Here is an 18,755-nt window from a genome sequence, read left to right as displayed (position 1 = left end):
AAAGTGGAGTATGGGGAAAGAGAGAGAGTGGGGCTAACATCTATGTCACTCTGAGTAATTCCTGGGTTTGAAAGTGTGTAAGTGTGTGCTCAGCAATCCTCTCCTGAATGAGTGAAGGTCAAAAGTGCTTGAAAATCACAGGACACAGCTTTGAGGTAAGAGAGACAACTTAAGCTATTTTTGTGCAGATAAGATGTAGCTTTGGTCAGGTCAGAAAGAGGACAAAACATATTTTAGAAGGGTTAAATGAAGGTTTGGAAGTAAAATAAAGCTGGATGGAGGACTACGCTTTCCAGGACTACTCGAAAGTATAATGGAAAGAGTCAGGCAAAATAACTGTGAACAGTTTTATGGAGAAGGGTGAGAGGGAGAGCATTCAAATGTCTAAAAATAAGATTTCATTTCAGGATCACTTCATGACAGCTCCAGATCAGTTTCAGGTGTTCTGGCTCCTTGTCAGTGTAGACAGAGGTTACTGTAGTGCTTGTAATCACCATCCTGAAATATGAGAGGAAATTCTGCAGCTGCAGTCTGGATTAAGTCCACAATGCGCAGACTACTGTCGGCTCCGACACTCGGCCTGATACAGCGAGGAGACAGAGTGAAAACATTATGTCCTGTGTTTATTTCCATGACATCAGAATTAAACTTCTCCAGATGGGACCAGCACAAAATTGAATAAATTATATCTTAAAAATCAATTCCAATTATATGGCTCTGAAAATAACTCAATTCTGTTTTCTCATTCTGCTGCAGCAATTCGTCTCACACCGTGACTAAACATATAAACATCTTCCCCCAGTAAGGTCAGCTTAAATGTAAAATTCAATTATGGCTTCACCCCCCTTTTGTTTTGTGAAGGCTGAGGAATCGCTTTATGTCTGCCCTTCCTACTGACAGGACTTTTCTAGCACACTCCTGTAGATGTCATATGTATTATTTACTGCAGTAAAGTGTGCCAGGCCGACGCTCAGTTGAGATGTGGACATGGTGATGGTGCTCTGTGTGTGTGTGTGTGTGTGTGTGTGTGTGTGTGTGTGTGTGTGCTCAGTTACCTGTCCTCTTAGTAGCTCATAGGCTGTGATGCCCAGTGACCACCAGTCGACAGAGAAGGAGTAGCCAGGGTGGGACCCCTCGAAGGTTTGAAAAAGCTCCGGAGCTGATAAACAGAGAAATATTGTACATCAAAAGGTAATAAAGTATGGCGTATGTGTCTTTCTTTTGTTAGAAATGCACTTTTTTGTTGTGTGTTTGTGTATTTTGATCCCCGTTTCTTGTTTTGGGGGTCATTTTGTTCAGGGTCAATTTTTTTCAACTACAGCCCCTTTCACACACGGAATACATAGCTTGCTTCATTTATCTGTTAGCCAAAGACATGGCTAATCAAGACATAGGCCCTTTGTTATGTAAATGTTCTATAATGGCTCTATTCAGACTCACAGTAGCCCTTGAAAGGGCGCTGAATTGTGATAGATTCTAAAACTTATTTTGCTGTTGAAGCCTTAATTAATGACCATCATCAATGCAAGGGACACTTGCTCCCTCTTGCCCTCGTGAATTTTCTCATCAATTTTTATCACTTATTAGAATTCTGCTGCTTATCTTCCATGAAATTAGCATGGGTGAAAACTGAAATAATAGCTGGGGGGGGTTGTTGGAAGTGTTACGAAAATATTCCCCAAGCAGAGCGCCGTTGTGACTTTTGTGTAAAAGGTGACCTGGATACTTTTTCAGACATTAGGCCAACAGCAAATATATCATCACATTTACGCAGCGTCATACACTACATACATACATACATACATACATACATACATACATGTACAATACATGTATGATTTTTTGTAACTTCTGGACTGTGAGAAACTGACAGCAGCCTTTACAGGTTGATGTTGAGCTCAGTTTTCACATTTTAATGTGACTTTTTGTTGTTGTTCTGGGATGAAAAACATAAATTGCATTATTCTTGCCAGAGGCATATATTCATTTTTGGTATCTTATTTTGAGCCAATATAGCATCACAATGTCTTTGTAAACAGGTTTTCTGTGTGGGATGAGCTATGAAAACAAATTGTTTTTTAAATAATCTAATCTCCATCACCCGTCACTTACCCTTCCCTCTCTGATTTGTTATCTAACGGTGTCAAAATCAGGACTGTGAGAAACATACTGTATAGTCAGGAACATACACACACACATGCACACCATACTCCTGTTCATCACGGCAGGTTCGTTCTGCTCTCTCGCTGAGGAGGGGTTAAGTTAATTTATCTACTGAAGCCTCCGAAAGAGGGTGTTTTCTTGTTCCCAGAGTATACATGAATTATCTATTACCCCACAGAGAATTCGCCTGAAATCTGTCACACAATATTACAAGATCATTGTCCATCAGGAGCACATACTTTATAAGGATAAAGACAAACAGGCACACGCACCCACACACAAACATGCTGTCTTGTCATTCATATCCCCCTGGAAATCCTGCTAGCTACTATCTGATCTCCCATGAGCTGAATACACATCGACCTGATCGCGAGTGGACTTAAGAGTAATGAGGAGGATGACTGCAGTGATGCTGAAAAGAATAAATGTTTGTTTCCGAAGGCAGCATTACTTTACAATGTTAACAGTACTCTCAGGATACATCAAAATCTAACTAGATAAGCCTCAAGAATATACTATATATATATATATATATATATATATATATATATATACACATATATATTGTATTTGAACACAAGAAAGACACACAAATTGATCAAACAAATTGCTCAGTAACGGCATATAATATAATAATATTCTATGCTCAGATTTGGAGGATGCGTCCTCCAGTGAATGCTGGGCTCACCAATGTTAACATCCCCTCAGTGTCCTTGGGATTTTGGATTAGCAAACATAAGCATGCTCTGTGGAGTTTATATAAGTTATGTTGCATGATTTCTGTAAAACCGTCTCCCCTGGCTTCTGTTTGATGTCACCGTTGTTAAAACTTTCCTTGTGTATTTTCTTACCCATGTATGGCTTGGTCCCAGCGATGGAGGTTGCTTTTAGGTCTTCTTTTACAATTGCTGCGATGTTGAAGTCTGTAAGATGGACGTGTCCTGTAGAACGGAGAGATTCTATTACCTCACAGTGACAAAAGCATGTTTTAATAAACATTTACAGTATATCACGTGTGTATATCACGCCCTATAAATTCTAAGGTGGCACAGAGCTGTAGGATCACAGAGCTCTGTTTACACCATCAGTATTTACAGTAACTGTGTTTTTACTTAGAAGTTTAAGATTTTTCCTTTGGAATTAAATTTAATCACAGCTTACACATGCAGGTATCCTACTTTGTATGCTGCTTATGTAATATGCAAAAATGAGGATCAAAAGAATTTTAAAATACAACATAATCAATTGAAATAACGCCTTTTCCTTTACGCATTCTCGTGATCGTAATGCTCTTACGCTGATGTTATTAAAAAGGCATCAAATGCAAATTAACTGAGGCTTTATTGATGGAATAAAACGAGTGTGATGATATTGTGACTGGGCTGAAAGAGAGTCCATGGTGTTTTAGTGGCAACCTCAGTGATTTCCAAAGTCAAACCACTGACCTGTGTCTCACCATGCTGCAAGATGGCCCATAGTCTTTGCCATGCACACTGAGCACACACTAATGAGCTGAATGTATGTGTGTGTGTGTGTGTGTGTGTGTGTGTGTGTGTGTGCGCGTGCCATACTAAGTGAGAGAGAAACACAGAGCAAGAGTTTTTGCCGCAGAGTGATTGTTCGGATGAATGGATGTCCCTGGTAACCCCAGCAAACACATACAGAAAGACAACACATAAGCTGCACAGCCATACTATACACCATTTTAATTTTTTTTTAAAAGCAGAATATTTTATCACCAACAGATAACTGTGTTTGAATATAAAGCAGGCAGGAGCTGGCCAGTTTGAATGTTTACAAAAAGATACAGAGCTTTAAAGATAAGAGAACATTTTCTCCCTCTCTTTTTGCCACGCTGCATTTTACACATTTTCTTTTATTCCACCCCTCGTCTCTTCTGCCCTTTGCCTCCCATATCTTTCTCTCATCCTCTTCTTATTTTTCAGGTTTTATTTTTATTTTTGTCTCCATAAACTCCATCTCTTTTTTGGTTCTTTACCCCTCTGTGCAATTTACAGTTTGAAATATGCCCACATACTGTATTCATAGCTGTGGTACATGAGAGTATAGTGATTCACAGAGGGGAGATTGGGTGGTGGTGGTGGTGGTGGTGGTGGTGAATGGACCATTGTTAATGTAGTCTGATGACAAAGGTGCATCAGGACTGAAACGTCACTGTAGACTTTAAGTGGAGCTTGAGTAAGAGCAGAGATTCTTTCTTGTTTTCATATTTAATGATGTCTCTGTCTCTGTCATATTCTTATCTCCCCTTTTTGTCTATTCGGTCTTCATCTCTCTTAGCTTTGCAGAAGACAGATTTAGGACAAGAGTTTTACACAGTAGCCAGCAGGAAGAAACAGACAGCCATCATCAAAATGTTTGGCCAAAAGTATCTAGTATCAAATTTTAACCAAAGTGTCATATTGAGATCAGTTCGAAACAGCTCAGTGATGATCCTTGCTCGGTCAGTTCAAATGTATTTTTTCAATATTGACTAATGGAGTTGACAAGTGTAATGTGGAGCCTGGTTCCTTCAGTGATACGACAGTGATGTTTGGGACACAAACGTGGCATAGTCAGAGAGAGATGGCATTAGTAAGAGAGACATTAAGAGATTAACTATGATACAGTTTTAAAATCTGTATTATGGAAAATGTACAGTACAGCCTTTTGATAACATAACTTTGTCACCACAGTGGTGTCCATGGATTACTTGGTTCACTGAATGGATGTTCTAAAGCAGTGGTTCCTCACTAGTGGGGTTTGTTGTGAGTAAATAAAAAGCGGATGCCTCTGACAGAGTGCTTTTTTTTTTGTAGAGTACGACGGAGTATTAGGGCCATACTAAGGGAAAAACATATTTTTTTGGTGGAAATTACGAGAATAAAGTCATAATATTACAAGAATAAAGTCATAATATTATGAGAATAAAGTCATAATATTACAAGAATAAAGACGTAATATTACGAGAATAAAGTCATAATATTAGGTCTACGAGAATAAAGTCATAACATTACGAGAATAAAGTCATAATATTAGGTCTACGATAATAAAGTCGTAACATTACGAGATTAAAGTCGTAATGTTACGAGAATAAGTTGTAATGTTATGAGATTAAAGTCGTAATGTTACGAGAATAAAGTCGTAATGTAATGAGAATAAAGTCGTAATGTTACGAGATTAAAGTCGTAATGTTACGAGATTAAAGTCGTAACATTACGATAATAAAGTCATAATATTGCCAGAATAAAGTCATAACTGTTTAATGACGAAATTAATCTTACCTGTTGACTGTACGGTACAACTGAGACAAACAGCGGCTGCTGGCCTCAGGCTGAGGCTGCTGTTTGGTTGAGCTGGTCTCGTCAGATCTTGATAACTCTATCGAAGCTTTTTTGTCATTAAAACAACTTTTTTCTTGTATTATTATTACATTATTCGCATAATATTACGACTTTATTCTCGTAATATTATGAGTTTATTTTCGTAATTTCCCAAAAAATAATTTTTTTTTTTTTTCTTAGTCTGGCCCTAATACTCCATCGTAGTAGAGTGAGGAGCAGGAGTCTGCTTGTTGCAGAGACAGAAAGGAATATATAGGCCTTTGATTTAAGATTACCTACATAACAATCCGGCCTGGCTTGAAAATTATTTTTCTTCTCTTTTTACATTTTCAAGAAAGTCATTCTTTTTATGCTCTGTCCTTGTTATTGTTTAGCCTATTATTGACATGTTATGCTGGCAAAACTGTTTTAGAGGCCTTAATACATCTATCTATTAGATATTAATACATCATATATTGCATCTCTTAATTAACTAACTGCTGTTGCAATGCTTAAAATGTTAATGTTTTTTTAAGCCCTAATTACAGTTCCTGTTGCATGTTTTTCATTTGGATTTTAAGCTACTAATGCAGTTTTTGTGAGATGGCCACTTCACTCCAGTCACCAATCTGATCAAGCGTGTGTACTAAATGAAGCGATACACATCAAATTTCTTGAGCTCTGATCTTTTAAAATAATACATAAAGTTCAGAGTGGTATTATTCCTCTAAAAGCTATGGTCAGTATGTGAGATTAACCCCTGTTTGTCTCCAGTCAAACTGTTCCCTGCCTGCGGGCGTTGCAATGTGTGGTGGCTGAACAATGGTTCAGCAGGTTTCCTGGTGGCTTAGTTATCTAACGTGTTTTACTGGGATTACCTCCACAACTGTCGAGGTTTGATCCTGGGGTTATGTCACGCGGCTGCATATCTATTTTTAATTTCTCTTTGCTTTCTGCTACCTCAAAACACCCCCAGCACTGATGACAACCACCAGGGGCGGAGCCATTCAGGGCTTCGCCCAAACCTAGCGGTGTCTGGGGGCATGCTCCCCCAGGACGATTTTTTTCCCCCATTTACAGCAGCTATTCGGGGCTGGAGCTCATGAATTTGAATATAAGTTTTATGTAACATACTCATATTTCGTTTAACAAAGCAGGTGTGATGAAGCCAAAGCAGACGTTTAGCCCTCTTGAAACTCTTACGTTATATCCCTACGCATAGCCTTTTACCAAGTCAGACTCTATACCATGGTATTAGTATACTGTTGCAGCCCTAGACTCCAGGGTTTTCTCACTTATTCGTTGGCAATGGACAATATTTACCTTTCAGTGACATAAGTACTTAATAGGAATTTAGTAGTCGATCCCAATACCAGTGAAATTCTCTATACCAATTTGATACCACGGTAAAAAACAAAAGTAAAATAATAAATTCCAAGTACTTCAACATACACTACACAAAACATTTGAACATTACAAAAAACAAAAGCTGTGGCCCATTTTCTAATAGATGTTTTCTTATTTACTTATTTCACTACATAATGTCGCCCAAAATACACAACTCATGTTTCATATTTTTTCACCCACTCTCCTGTTTTAATAACAGCAGGTGCTGTGGACGGGGCTCGTTGTTAATGATGTAGCCTATTAAAACGATTGATAACAACGTGGTAACAAATGACATAGGCACCAGCTGATGTGACGTCACCTTTTCAAAATGTCGGCATCAACTTGGCACCGAAGTATCAGTTCTCGTGACATCCCTAGTGTTTGTACACTATTGTGGAATTTGATTTAGATATCTTAATAAACCAGCTCCTAAATCTTCATGACAATTATCACTTTAATTCCCAGTTTTGCCAGATGAAGCCATCAATTAGGTTGATGAATGCATTACTTACTTCTATGGACATATACTGGTCTTATATCTGTTGAATTCATATAATTTCTACACCTAAGCAGTTAAAGTAGCCAAGATCACACCGTTTTTCTCATTAAGCTAAAAGGGATTGTTGCAAACGTGTGCACAAAATATGCACTATAATCTAATCAGATCTGTTTCTGTCGTATAACTTTTCTGAATGTATGACGCTATCAAGATTGCTTGTTGATCCTGAAAACCCTATCTGGTATTTCACATGAGAAAAGATCATATACTGTACATTTCTAAAGAGTCCCATGGGTGTTTATGTGGTTTTCCTCACAATATCGCCTTAATGTAGTCCCTGCCTTTGCAGCATGTGTGCGTTCTCACACTGGACAACCTAGACAACGGCCCTCTTGGAGCTTCTCTCAGCATCCTGAGGCTATGCCATTTAACAAAGTGACACAGCACGTGCATGAGTAAATTGTTTTTCCCCATTTGAAAGCTCCCAAAGGAACACGGCAGAAACGGGTCAATTCCAGCTCGCAAAATTGACATGGTGTGCAGAAGCAAAACACCCTACTCCCCCGTTGTCTGATACGTCATGTTGTTTTAGACTTTAGTGGAGAGGTAAACTACAGATCTGCACAGACAAACAGAGTGGGGGTAGAGTGCATGAGGAGGAGGGAAGTGCTTATTGAGCTCGAAAGGACACGCACACATACAGAGAGAGAAAGCACAGGTGAAAGTCTGTTGTCCTGTTGGAAAGCAGGCTGAGGCTGACAATGCTGCCATTCTCTTTCTCCTCCCTTTTTTATCTCTCTTCTGCACATATCTCTTTGTCTACCCTGTTTTTCTTCCTTTGACAAATCTTTCTTTCCAGAAATGTTTGCTCATCACTTCCCCCCTTCTTGTCTTGTCCTTGTGGCTCTCTCTCTCTCTGTCTTTGTCTGCTCTAAGCCTGTAGCAACAGCAGGGCTGCCGTCCCACATATCTGGTCAGATCCCTTTAGCAGCTGTCCAGTGCCCTCTGAGATCTAAGGACTTGTGTCTGTGTGTGTGTGTGTGTGTGTGTGTGTGTGTGTGTGTGTGTGTGTGTGTGTCTGCGTATGTGTACACTATATGGACAAAAATATATGGACAGACTTGGTCTCAGGCTGTTTTCATGGTTAGGGCTTGACTGCATAGTTCCAGTTCAGGGAAATCTTAATGCTACAGTATAGTTGGTTCATTAATAGTATTAAATCACACGGTATTGCATATACATTTCAATTTCATCTGCCCATATATACACAACATGATTATGTTCCAACATTTTCAGCAAAGTGTGAGAGTCTTTTCTGTGCCTGATAAATATAGTATTCCAATGATTTTTGTTGTGCTCAAATTTTACTGAAATCTCCTGATGTTGATGACAAATAGTATCTTCATTCTATAAACCAGTGCCACGAGAGCACAGCTGTTGCTCAGGTAATGTGCGACATCATCCTTGTTCAGTGCTAGTTCACAATAATACTGTACTGTCATTACTTGAACCATTTTGTTATTCATGACATTCTTAGGTTTAGTAAATTTGAGTACATAACCCAACAGATTATCATGCATATCAAGCAGATGCTTCATCAGACATAAGAACATGACCCATTTTGTGTTTAGTGTGTGTAGTAATGGGAATAGTTCAGCATTTGCGAAAATACGGTTATTAAATTTCTCGCAGAGAGTTAGATGAAATGGTTAACACCACTCGGATGTCTATACAGCAGCTTGTTAGCTTAGCTTATCACAAAGAATGAAAACTGGGAAATGAATAGTCTGGCTCTGTCCAAAGGTAACAAAATCCTCCTACTGGCACCTCTCAATCTCACAAATGAACAAAACGGAAGTGTAAGAAGGACACATTGTTGTTTTATGAGGGGCCACGTGCTTGACTATTTCTTGGCCGGACGCAGTAAGTTCCTGGACTCTTGTCGTCACTGTGAGGTTGCCAGGCAACTCCTATAGAGTTTCAACATACTATTTCTTGTTTAACATGACCGTATAGTCGTGTGTATAAAGCCACGTCCAAAAAGAAATTGTTTTCCCAGTTTAATGTGGAAGAATTTGACTAGCCTGCAGATAGTCCTGACCTCAACCTCATCCAACACGTGAGAGATGAACCGGAACGCCGAATGTGAGCCAAGCCTTATCACCTGGCCGACTTCACTAATGCTCTTGCGCTTGAATGGGAGCAAATCCCTTCAGCATATTAATGCCAATGGTTTTGTCGTGAAGGTGTAAGGTTTGTAATGTTATAATACTTTGGCCTTGTAGTGTACATGTGCACACTGTACTATCATATCTATCTTAGGCAGCCTGTATTTTTCCAGGATGGATCATACTATAAAGGAGTTTAATTTACCTCTTTATTAACATATTGATGAAGATATTTACAGTCTCTCTCAACATGACCTTGATTTCCAATCGTTCCCTCCTTCTGACATTGACGCACACACGCTGCTCTCTCTGTCTCTTTCCTCACTGTATATGCGTGCATGTGTGTACGTGTATTTGCGTTAAACTGAAACTGACACTAAAGCCTATGATGAGACCTAATCAATCATTCAGCACAATATTTTTTCCTCAGAGAGTTGGCAGGCATTGTGAATATCACCCTGTCCCTCACACTCCTTTCACATCCCTCCAGGAAAGAAGTGCACCCCTTCTCTATGTTGCATTTGGTAAAATAAGGCATGAGGTTCTTTTGATCTGTACAGAAGTGATCCCAGAGGTTGGAGGTTTGTTAAAATGCTTAGTCAGAAGCAGTTAAGTCTTGAATTTGGGACGCTAAGTCATGTCAGGTCACCATGCGAGTCAAGTCAAATGTTATTACCATATGTAAGCAGTTACGAAACCTGATCTTATTGCACAGTTTGACTTTGAATTCCAACCATTCACATCCATATGAATGAATGAAATATGACTAAAGGAATCTTACCATGTTCATCCAGTAGTATGTTGTCCGGTTTGATGTCTCTGGAGTAGAAAACACAAACAGTACAGTGGGATTAGTTTGTGTTTATGTATGTAAAATCAGGATCAAATTGTATGTATTGTGTCATTTTCGTGCTAACATTTTAAATTCAAATTCACACTATTGTTTGGAGAACGAGCAGTGGGATTTGCAAGATCTGGCTTTACGGAGAATAGTCAGAATCTTAAGACAACAATGGTTAAATAAAATATGTGAACCCTGAATCAGAAAAGGGCAGTTCAGTATAATTTGTTATTACCTTAAACACCATTCATGATATGTATCAAGAAGATTACCTTTTTTTCCCCCAATGCCAGGATGCATTATTTATGTAGCATTATTTATTTATTTAACTATTCTTAACAACATTGTATTAAAATGAAGAGATGAGAAAGTATCATGTATTGACAACTGTTTATTTATTGGTAGGCAAAAAAATTAAATTTTTTTACTTAAAATTATGCCTCAAAAATGTATGCAGATTATACAAGGATATAACTTTCAATTGTTGTGACCCCATTCGTCCAGTCAGAGGAATAATGTAACACACCACCAAAATGTATCAAAATCAGACTAGTTGTATCAGACTGAGATAACACCTCTGGTCTGTTAACATTAGTCACTCCAGTCTCATTTCATCATCACACATTTAGTCCCATGAGATACATCGTTAAAAATGTGCTTTAAAGTAGTACAAGATGCTCGATAGTTCTACTAAATTGAATATCTTTAAATAACATGTATGGTTTTCATGTTTCTAGACCGCACTTCCCACAGTTTACCTGTAAATAAAACGGTGTGGGTGGTACTGCTGATGACGTTTGAGTTTCTGTAGGTGGCACTCTCTTCTTTGTCTGCCCTGCCAGGGAGGTTACATTGCTCATATTAATTACCCAGTTCTTCCTCTGCGTATTCTAAACAAACCACTTTTTCTACTACTGAATTTGGAACGAGCCACTCCCTGTGTGTCAGAGTAATACCCAAAACTGTGTGCATAGATCATCAGATGTAAAAGCTTCCACAAGGTGAATTTTACAATAGGCTGAGTTACTCTTGTTGTGCTGAATCATTTTGCTTCAGTGAATGACAAAAATGGACATGTAGTACACCAGATCAAAACTTTCAAATGACACTCTATGGCACCAGGCATGTGACAAAAACAAATGAATATCTAATATTTTTGAGGGGGAGGAAGGGACAGCAGGTTAAGCTGTGGGAGTAGCTGAGACACCTGAGAAGGGGAACAGGTGTGGACTAAGGCTCTTGCTAAAGGCTTCTGCTTGTTTCTCACCATCCTTTGTGGTTTAGATTTTTATTCTCCCCATTTTCAAGCAGATGTTTGTTTTTTGTTGAGGCACATAAATTAAAATGGCATCCAGAAGCACAGTTTCTCCAAATTGTTCTGGAAGCTCAGTCTGTTCTTAGAAGCAGGAAAGTACTTAAGAGGTTCAAACTACTGTCCAGAGATTGTACACAGACAAAGTTATAGCTATACCTTACTGGGTACAGTAAACATATATTTAACCTATATTTTCCTGTTAATGCAACTTTTATACTTTGATAGAATTTGTCATTAATTGGCTTGCTTTACAAATAAAATAGTTTCTTTACAGACATTTTGCAAATCAACATCTTTGGAAGTAGTTTCAGAATCCCAGAATGCATTTTGGTGCACTTTATTTCTATATTTTTGAGTGACATTTACCATTTTATATACAGCTACTCATGTCTTTCTGATTACACACATTTGCTCATGCTGTAGATACTCATCACCCTTTCTTATCGTGAAAGTAACGCACCAGGGATGGTGCATTAAATACTCTGCAATATACTGGAACCATAAAAGGGTAAATTAATAGAGGGGAGAATACATTTGAAAAGATTTCAGAGCAACACAGACTGGATTACCAAATTCTGACATAGTGACATAAAAGCATCAGTAACAATACCAATGTCGCTGGTGACAATCAGCCACTTCAAAGAACAGTTCAGTGGCCAATGACATCCCTACTGGCAATTATTTAAATTCAAAGCAACTTTAATCTCTTCTTTCTTCTCATTTTCACTGATCTTTATCTGTCCTTGACACTGTCAACTTTCTCTTTCTTGCATAGCCATAACATTGTCTGTGCTACTCAGGCTAGTCCTAATAACAAATGAACTTACATACTTAAAAAAAAACCCACTATATCTATATATCTATATATCTATTTAGTCCCCACCACTGCCCACTCACACACAGAAACATCGACTCACATACACAGGCTTGCATGTACATCCACACAAATTTCAAGAGTTAAATGACAGTGTTAGTTACTCATAATTACCATCCTCTCCTAAGACATATGACTGTTTTTTTCATCTGAACAGTCCATTTCTTTATGCATGTGTGTAGCGTCAGACTAAAAGAGTGGAAGGGTACAGTGTGTTCTCAGCTTCTCTCTGTTCTTTCGTCTCTGGAACGTATTCCCACAGCTCTAAAAATGCTTTGAACTGAAGAGACGATATTCAATATTCAGCGCCCTTCTCAAATGTTTCGTTTGTGCTTGACGATCAAATGCAGCATTCATTTGGAGTGTTACCACACCCTGATATTGCCATCGACATTACAGTAAGACATTTGAGAAGTACCAATTGTTTGTACATTAGCAGGGAGGCTAGGTCAAGACGCTATTCCAAAGCATTGTCAAGTGTGTGTTTTTAATGTGACTCAATTTGTAATCAGGCTAGCACTAGCAGGGGGTTTCAGTAAGTGACTCCCATGACATCGAAAACATTTGACCAAGTGGAGGAAGGGGGGTGTTGTTGCTTTAAATTATCTTCTGTTATTGGTTTGTGGGAATAAAATAATACATTATGCAGATTTTGAGGGCACAAAATTGGCATTAGTAGCAGCAATAGCAAAAAAAGAACACTCGGACATTCAAGAGGACCTTCATATATTTTCTTGAACCACAACAGTATGGAGACTGTAGCACTGTAGCACACACACACACACACATCATCTTTGTGGCAGTCTCCGCTGACAGCCAACTCACTGTGCATCCTCAGTGTTAGACAGCGAGTGTCTCCTCTAATTGAGTCTACTGCCCTGTAGGAACCCAGCAGTATTTAGCATATCAAAGGCCACGCTGACCTGTATTTTGTATGAGCCTGTGTGCGCACTCTTGGAGATGAGGACAACCTGTAGCATGGAGCTCGGCTCTTGGGTGCTTTGGCGGATTGAATAGCGCGGGGACCCAGGTGGGGGTGAGAAAGGTCAACAATGTAACCCTTAATTAGCTGACATTTGCCTCAAAGCCATGCACTAGGGGAGAAAGGAGGGGCATGTGTCGCTGCTAAAAAAGCAGGCTGTAATTCAGAGCAAGGAAGCCTCTTTTATAGCTAAAGGCCATGCTGCCATTTTGATGCCACGGCACAAGGGGGGGGGGGGCTGAGACAACTGTCTCAAGAGATAAAGCAAAGCAGAAAGCCTCATTAGGAGGTGGTGTGTGGTAACAGTCACGCTGTTGAGGTAGAGGTGATGATGATGACCATGACTGACTTGTCCCTCTGACAGTGGACATTAAAGTGCAACTTAACACCTGTTTTTGCTCCCTTCAAATTTTAAAAAACTGCCATGGTCTGGAGACAGACTGGTTTGAAACAATAGCATGTACATTTGACTAAAACTCTTAGTTTTGTTTAACACTGCTGTTGCAATTAAGGCTTACGTTTGGGACCAGAAAGATAGTAAAGTGACCATACGTATACAGTAATGATAACTCAAAAAAGTGGATTTAGTATTCAGATATTCTTTAAAGTAAAATTCTTGTTTATTTCAACCTGAAATGTTTCCCGTAAATGTGGCTATTGAGGCTTTATGGCTTGTGCTTACTTAGCTCTCGCCAGCCTCCATTGTAGAGATTCAAGGAGTTGCATTAAACAATCAGGGCAAGCTGCGCAAGCTGTCTATTCTAAGTAAATATGTTTTTTTTTTGTTTTTTTTAACAGAATCATTTCCCTTGTCTCTAAATCTTACTAAAATAACATGGCATCTTGGAGTATTGTTTCAGTCAACTTGCAGAACAATTAGCCACAACTGTAGTCTCTGTCACTCAGTGGCAGCTTGATGCTAATATCTTAAATAAATATAAGCATTATGTTACAAGATGAAAAAAAATTAGATTTATTTAAAACAAAACAGAGCAAATAGACTCAGACACACTTATGGGCTCAGCCATGTCTACATAGCGGTTTTGCACTAAAATTGTCAGTATTTTATAAACCTCAGAGACTTATGAAGCCTATTCCAACAGTCACAATCGATAGTCCCAGTTTCTCAGTTGCATTCAGTTTAATGATCCATGGATTCAATTATATCTTCCTTTCATAGAAGCTGACATGAAATAATTACTCAGCAATTACCAACTAGTCTTTCTATCAAAAATAAAGTCATGATCAAAACGGGGTCAGACGGCTCTGTCATGATGATGTCTAGGGAAAAAGCAGTGCTAATATTTACAGGTTATTTAATCTCCTTGAATCAGCTAGAGCCTTTAGTGTTTACTATTAGTTCCTGACAGCTATGAGAGGGCTATGATTTTGGCAATAGTTATTAAGAAACATTATTAACCTATTTAACTACATTCTTCTTAGTGAGGAATTCCATTTATGCATTTTTCCATTCATATAGTTTCAGTTTTTTTTTCCATTCAGTGTGCATTGGATGTAATGATGTCTTTGACCCGTGTGCACAGTGTTACTGATTTAAATGGAGTTTTTAAATTAACTCATCTGTATGCCTCACTGTCAATTTCTATAGTAAAAGAAAAGACTTGAGAGGGCACTTTGCGCTGTCACCTGCATATTTCTCATGTGTATTTTAGCCTGGATAACTGCTATGCAGCATCTATTAGTGCTGAGAAACAGATGGGTCTGTTAGAGCCCCGGTCACACCAGTGCTGTGTGAAGACGGGAATGCTTGGCTAGGTGACACCTCAACCATCTGCAAGTGTTTACCACTTTGAATGGGATGCTTCCAGAGATGACACAACAAAAAGGCGAGATGAGATGAAAGAGTCACACTATTCTATCAGATGAAATGTCAGGGAGAAAAAATAATGTTGGGAAATACTTGAATAAGTAAACCTGTAGGAGTGTGTGACTGTGTGGGAGCCTGGATTTGGACAAAGTGTATTACTTCACTTTCTAAACCCAGATCCTGCAGTATGTACTGCCAATCACTAAACTATCAGGTAGCAATTTGTAAGCATCAGTCATTCTTTCTCACTGTATACAGTAGCACATGTGAGCACCTTTTAAGTGCACATTTTCCTTTTTTGAATCTGTTTTCCGATTTTTCTTTTTCTTCCAACAGTAAGTGAAGAAAACATTATGATAATGGAAGCGTTTGACCTGACAGCTGTTTATGAAGAGAAACCGAAAGTAAGGGAATGCGATATAAAGTAGTTGTATAAAATAAAGTATATAAAGATACACTGAGAGAGGGAGAGGTGGGAGAAAGGTAAAAGGGATGAATTGGGAGAAATAGTTTGTAACATTCAGGCCAGACTGAGAGGGAGGAGGTGAACTGAACAAGTCAGACAGAGGAAGATAAAGAGAAAGGAGGAAGTGTCAACATGAAAGACAGCTAATAGTGCTATATATGCGAATAAATTGAGAAAACGAAGTGGAGAGCCAATGAGACGACTAGAAAGTGATAGAGGGGAGGAGATATATGGCACTACAGGTAAATTAAGACGGAGTACAAAGAGCAAATTGAGCGAGTGGGGTAAAGGAGTGGAGCAAGCAATAGAAAAAGAGAAGAATGGAGCAAAAAAATTTGGGGCTCTCCTGAGCGAGGAGTGAGACGAAGGGCCTGGAGAGCTCGGTGCAAGCTGATCCCCTCGGCTTTTCTCTCGGTTGACTGACCCTACAAGCTATTACCAGGATCTAATGGCCTCATTACAGCCTGCTATCAGAGGCAGAGGGGTAACGGAACCCTGTACCTGGTCATACGATACTGCACTGATACTGGAACAGCCAACACACCTGAGAACGGAGGCTTATACACACACACACACACACACACACACACACACACACACACACACACACACACACACACACGGTCATGCAACCATACAGTGACACTCAAATCATTCAGAGAGCTTATGAAAGCATACACGTCCGCACACATATGGACTGTTCCCATTAGATGTACACTGTGAGGAAGTAAGAGCTCCCAGGGGATTTTCAGGGAATAATCATATAATGGTCTGACAAATAATCACATTTGACAACCAAAAAACTTAGATACATTCTGTCGTTGAATTTAGGTGAAGGTATTTTCTGATACTAGTGCCGATATGATACCTGAATGTCGGTATGAATGATTCCAAATCAACACTACTACAACAACTAGCTTTTTGAGAGATAAGTAGATGTTTTGTTTTGTTTTTTCTTCCACAAAACTACATTTTATATACTTGTCAAATGTTGCCCAAACAAGCAGCTCAAGAAAATTGTAATCAGAAAAGGTCTAATCAAAGGAGACATTCGATTATCAAAATAGTAGTCAGATAAATACTTCTCAATCGATTATTCACTTAATCAACAAATTGTTTCAGCTCTACTTTTTTTGATGGACTGTGCAATGGACACATTTAAGACCGTCCCAAGAGTACAAAAGTATTGAGAGTAAATTCCCAGCCCTGGTTGCTTTATGTCAGGTACAGTATTTTACTTTTTGTATGGCTTTGGGCAAAATTTAAAACACATGGATATTTCTAAGCCATGTAAAAATCTTTAATTTAGTGGATTTTGACTTTTTAATTCAATTTTTCTTTTTTTAAATCAGTAGATGCTACAATGAAATTGGTGTTTCTGTGGGGTTTTTTTGGCCTAGATTACAGGCAGTTTAATCAGTGGCTCTTTCATGGCTCTGCTGCTTTAGTAGCTCTCTTCTCCACTCCAGAATAAAAGCAGAGAGCTGTTTGATACTGTGCCTCTCCCTCTCTGTCACAAAGGAGAGTGGAGGAGCTCTGGAAGCCCCAGAAAGCCCACAGCTCAGCTACACGACACACTCAAAACAAGCAATACACACATAAACACACATGGACACAGGAATACACCGTTTGTGCATAGAAATATGCTCACACTCACAGATACACACAGTGTCAGAATCCCTCAGTTCTAAGTACCCACGCCCACCAGCCATCGAAGAGCGAGTCAGACAGCCGTTGCCTTTGAACGTGAATTGAAAGCCCAACTAGACCCACAGAGGCTAACAGCTCCACCCCAGCAAACTGCTGTGTCTCTCCCTCACACTTTCTTCTCTCTGTGAAAGAAAAGCAGCTCTGACAAGTGTGATAACAGCACAGGTGTATTCAGTGTGTGTGTGTGTGTGTGTGTGTGTGTGTGTGTGTGTCGCCATGTTTACGCACATGGTTAAACGTGTGCGTCTGACAGTAGCGACTGAGACATGTTCATTCCTTATTCATTAACACATACTGAGTGTGTCTGGTTAACAAAAGTCAGGCTTGACAAGTCCCCGGTCTAATTTGGATCTGATTTTTGAGAGACGCAAAGTGCCAAGCAGACACTGTACGCAGTCAGTCGGCACTAAAAAGCCAAGGCCAAAACTCACATCACAATTACCAGTGATGAATAATTCACTGAGTCAGAAACATTCAGGGAGTGTTACAAAAAATGTTAGCTCTCTCCACCCTCTCTGCCTGGTTCTTTGACTCTGTAGCTCTGCCCGAAGCTCCTCCTTTCTGTCTCCCCGTCTGCCTTTCTGACTGCTTGAATACATCGCTTTCTGCCAAAGTCTCTCTCTTTCTTTCTCCTTCAGGCAAGCACGTGAGTTAGATACACAAGCAGGCAATTAGCGATGTTTTTGGAGCAGACTAGCTAGTAAACATTCTATCATGTTCAGGGCGCAAAAAACCTCCTCCCATCGGCTAATCTGCTGCTGCGAGCTGGGTTGAGCTGGGGGAGATTTTCCAGGACGATAATGCTCAATTCACCATTTTGTGGTGGAAATCGGAGAGCTGGCACCAGCTGGCACCTTAATCTGTATTTATGAAATATGAGTGTATAATTTCTCCCCCCCTCCCTCCCTACCATCCCTCCTGGTTTTTCTTTTTCTTCTTCTGCTGGGAAATAAAACATTAAAACACTCCATGAATAAAGAATACTTCACTTGAAGACATGACAAATGCTCGCCATTTCGAGCAGCTGATGGAGAGTAAGAGTAACGACATAGCCTGCCTCCACGCAATCTGCAGTACTGTATATTATCTCTTTATTTCAAGAACCATCCATGAGAAGACCCACTGAGACTTTTTATTCTTTTTTCTTTCACCTTCAATTAACCAGATAGGCGAATTAAGACCATATTACCCTTTGGC

At 39.3% G+C, this 18,755-nt stretch overlaps 1 protein-coding gene across 3 annotated transcripts in view; it reads right to left on the bottom strand.

The window, feature by feature from the left end:
- The window catches only part of stk32a (serine/threonine kinase 32A), a 64,574-nt gene that overhangs the window by 17,435 nt on the left and 28,384 nt on the right, over window positions 1-18,755 (bottom strand). For all 3 annotated transcript variants that reach the window (XM_051401654.1, XM_051401655.1, XM_051401653.1), the window contains exons 6-8: window positions 10,324-10,361; window positions 3,015-3,104; window positions 1,056-1,159 (exon numbers count right to left, since the gene is read on the bottom strand). In XM_051401654.1, the coding sequence (XP_051257614.1) occupies window positions 1,056-1,159; window positions 3,015-3,104; window positions 10,324-10,361 (232 nt within the window). The remainder of the gene's footprint in view (window positions 1-1,055; window positions 1,160-3,014; window positions 3,105-10,323; window positions 10,362-18,755) is intronic.

The sequence above is a fragment of the Dicentrarchus labrax genome, unplaced genomic scaffold (assembly GCF_905237075.1).
Source record: "Dicentrarchus labrax unplaced genomic scaffold, dlabrax2021, whole genome shotgun sequence".
In the NCBI taxonomy this organism is placed as follows: Eukaryota; Metazoa; Chordata; class Actinopteri; family Moronidae; genus Dicentrarchus; species Dicentrarchus labrax.
Note: the sequence above shows the minus strand (reverse complement) of the source record. Positions and strands in the feature narration are given on the sequence as shown.